At 56.7% G+C, this 3,518-nt stretch overlaps 1 protein-coding gene across 1 annotated transcript in view; it reads left to right on the top strand.

The window, feature by feature from the left end:
• The window catches only part of ACACB (acetyl-CoA carboxylase beta), a 21,744-nt gene that overhangs the window by 16,951 nt on the left and 1,275 nt on the right, over positions 1-3,518 (top strand). The window contains exons 41-48 of the mRNA XM_010297163.1: positions 105-248; positions 332-452; positions 618-714; positions 909-1,005; positions 1,247-1,382; positions 1,715-1,892; positions 2,357-2,469; positions 3,151-3,305. Coding sequence (XP_010295465.1) covers positions 105-248; positions 332-452; positions 618-714; positions 909-1,005; positions 1,247-1,382; positions 1,715-1,892; positions 2,357-2,469; positions 3,151-3,305 — 1,041 coding nt within the window. The remainder of the gene's footprint in view (positions 1-104; positions 249-331; positions 453-617; positions 715-908; positions 1,006-1,246; positions 1,383-1,714; positions 1,893-2,356; positions 2,470-3,150; positions 3,306-3,518) is intronic.

Here is a 3,518-nt window from a genome sequence, read left to right as displayed (position 1 = left end):
GCAGGAATGTGCCTGTACAGAGGTTTGACTTAACAAACAGAGCAAGGAGAAGCAGCTCCTGTGTTAGCAGAGACCAATCTGTTTCTGTTAATAATTCTGGTTAGGTGTTGGGGCGTGAAGTTTACACATCAAATAACCAGCTGGGAGGCGTGCAGATCATGCACAATAATGGTGTTTCCCATGTCACCGTCCCAGATGACTTCGAGGGGGTCTACACCATCCTGCAGTGGCTCTCGTTCATACCCAAGGTAGAAGGGTGCTGCAGGACAGTGGTGTGGGGTGTTACCCCATACCTGGCTGGTGACCTGCCCTTTGGGGCTCTCCGTTGCAGGATAACCGGAGCCCGGTGCCTGTCACTGCCGTAAGTGACCCCATCGAAAGAGAAATTGATTTTGTCCCTTCCAAAGTCCCCTACGACCCCAGATGGATGCTGGCAGGGAGACCCCATCCAAGTAAGTGAGAGCAGCCCGAGACCTCTGCAGCAATGCTCCCAAAACCATCTTGTGGCTGCAACCCCCCCATCCCAATGCAGAAGGTGCTTTTTGTGGTGGGTCGGTGCAGAGAGAGCCCTTCAGCGCTCACTGTCGCACTGCTTCACTTTTCCCTGTGCTCTGCAGCTCTCAAGGGGACCTGGCAGAGCGGCTTCTTTGACCAGGGCAGCTTCTTGGAGATCATGAGGCCGTGGGCTCAGACAGTCGTCGTTGGCAGAGCAAGGTACTACTGGGAGCAAGGGATGGAGCCCTAGGGCAGAGGGTGATGCGGGGAGCCTGCGTGCATGGCCAAATGCACTTCAGCCCTGGCTGTGGCACTGCCTTTGGGATGATGGAGGGGGAACACCTCTCTGGTGGGGCTGGGATGCAGTGTGGAGGAGAGCTGGCCTCTGCTGAGGCTATTGGGCCTTGCTGCAGGCTGGGAGGTCTCCCCGTGGGTGTCATCGCTGTCGAGACGCGCACCGTGGAAGTGACAATACCCGCGGACCCTGCCAACCTGGACTCGGAGGCAAAGGTGCGTGGGGAGACCATAGTGCGGCCAAGCAGCAGCAGGAGGTTGGAGGGGGGAGCGGGGAAAAAGCTTGGTGTAACCCTTTGGCATGTCCTGATTTTCCTTAAAGACTGGTGAAATCAAGGGTGCACGGTCAGTTTGTTTTCTTTCAGCTCTTTTACACCATGTCCTGCCAACCCACCAGTGCAGTGTGCTGGGAAGCACCGGCACCAGTCTCAACGCTGCTGCCGACCGTCTTTTCCAGATAATCCAGCAAGCCGGGCAGGTCTGGTTTCCAGACTCTGCTTTTAAAACGGCCCAGGCTATTCGGGACTTCAACCGGGAGCATCTCCCACTGATGATCTTCGCCAACTGGAGAGGTTTCTCCAGTGGCATGAAAGGTATCCACACTCGGGGTGCCCAGATCCCCATGCCATGCCATACTGCCAGCACTCCTGCCACCCCTGGGTCCTGGGATGACCCAGCCTACCAAGGACCTGCCCACACCACTTTGGGATGTGGGTTGGGCTGGGGAGGTGATGGGGCATTGCCAGGACCCAGGTCCCGGAGCTTGGTGGCTTCCTCTGGGCTGTTTTTGGTGGGCTTGTTTGGTCTCTCCAGTGAAGAAGGTGGCTTTGGGCAGCTAGACTGAAAAGGTTGGGAGGAGGCAAGGGGCAGTAGCTGGGCCCACAGCAGTCGGGGCGCCCAGCCTCTGAGTCCTTTTGGCTTTCAGACATGTACGACCAAATGCTGAAGTTCGGTGCCTTCATTGTCGATAGCCTCCGGGATTTCAAGCAGCCTGTCCTGGTCTATATCCCGCCACACGCGGAGCTGCGGGGAGGTTCCTGGGTGGTCATCGACTCCACCATCAACCCTCTGTATGTAGAGCTCTACGCAGACAAGGAGAGCAGGTCAGTGTCCAAAATACATGTGTGTCCTCCGCAGCCTGTGTGCAGAGAAATGACAGCCGGTGCATGGGGTCTGCAGAGTCATAGTCCCGCTGGCAGGGGCCTCCGGTCAGTTGAGATGTGTATTTTTTACCCTTTGGTTAATCAAAGCCATCAGCCAGAAGTTCCAGGGTTCTTGCAGAGCAGCATGGCAGGTATCTCCGTGGGGGTATCTGCATCCAGCAAAGGCTGTAGGCAAGTAAATCATGCTTCTACAGGACAGGAAGCATTTTCCCTAACCTTAATTAATGCATACTGGAGCAAGCTGTAAGGAGTGGGAGGATAGACAAGAGTCCCAGACTGGGAACAAAACCCTTTTAGGTTTTCTCCCTCCCTAATTCTTAAAAGAGGGAGTTGCCTGGATGTTTTGTCCCAGGTTTTATTTTTCCATGCAGACTGGTCCCTGCTTTACCAAACTTTCCTTCCAGGGGAGGCATTTTGGAGCCTGGAGGAACAGTGGAGATCAAGTTCAGGAAGAAAGATTTGGTGAAGACCATGAGAAGGATCGATACGGTCTATGCCAGGCTCGTTGAGCAGCTGGGTAAGGGAAGGGTATTTTGACTTGTGGGCGTTGGTAACGACAAGTTAAAACATGAGGCTCAAACACCATGGTGGCAACTGTCAGGAAATCCTTTAGTGTTCCTCTGTGGAAACTCTTTATGACTTTTCTGATGGTCGAGCCTGCCAAGGGTGGAACTTTAAAATACCTGCATCTCCTGGGGGCTCCGTAAATGGTGCTGGACTTTACTCCCATGCTTTGAGATGAAGGATAGCGATGGCCATGCTGAATCAGTACCTGATGAGATGACACATAGTCATTACAGAGCTGCACAGAGGCTGCCTTTAATGCCCTGGGTCTCCTTTCACCCTGTGATCGGCTCCTGCCAGCAGCAGATGGTGGGTCTGCGTTGGGAGGTCCTTGGCCCTATGCCCCTCCACACTGCTAAAACATGGTCCCACAAAGTCCTTGCAAAGGCCACCTCCCACCTCCCTTGCGGCTGGCGCAGAACACAGCGCGGCCCCTTCGTGGCCATGGCCTTCTGTGGCTGGGCTCTGGGCAGGGGTGTAAATGTGCAAAGCCAAGGGCCGTGATGCTGGGCGCCCCGTTTCCTGGCAGGGGTGGCTGATGTAGGAGCACTGAGCGGAGCACAGCCCCCGGGTGGCCTAGGGAGCCCCGTCACAGGGGCAGCGGGCAGGCTGCTGAGCGCGGTGTGTCCCACAGGGACCCCCGAGCTGTCCGAGGCGCAGCGCAGGGAACTGGAGAAGCAGCTCAAGGCCCGGGAGGAGCTCCTTCTGCCCATATACTACCAGGTGGCCGTGCACTTCGCCGACCTGCACGACACCCCGGGCCGCATGCAGGAGAAAGGCGTCATCACGGTGAGCCAGGGCATCAGCGGGAAGGGGCTCGGCGCACGGGGGCTTGCAGCAGTTGCATGAAGACGGGAGGTAAAGTCCTTCCTGGGGGTCTGGGCTGCAGCTCAGTGTGCCCCGCGTGCTGCGCTCTGCTCCAGCCCAGAAGAGCTGCCTTCAAACCCGCAAGCGTGAGCCGCCAGCAGGCAGTCGCTGCAGATCAGCTCCTCTTCCTCTGGC

The sequence above is a fragment of the Phaethon lepturus genome, unplaced genomic scaffold, assembly GCF_000687285.1.
Source record: "Phaethon lepturus isolate BGI_N335 unplaced genomic scaffold, ASM68728v1 scaffold9331, whole genome shotgun sequence".
Taxonomy (NCBI): domain Eukaryota; kingdom Metazoa; phylum Chordata; class Aves; order Phaethontiformes; family Phaethontidae; genus Phaethon; species Phaethon lepturus.
Note: the sequence above shows the minus strand (reverse complement) of the source record. Positions and strands in the feature narration are given on the sequence as shown.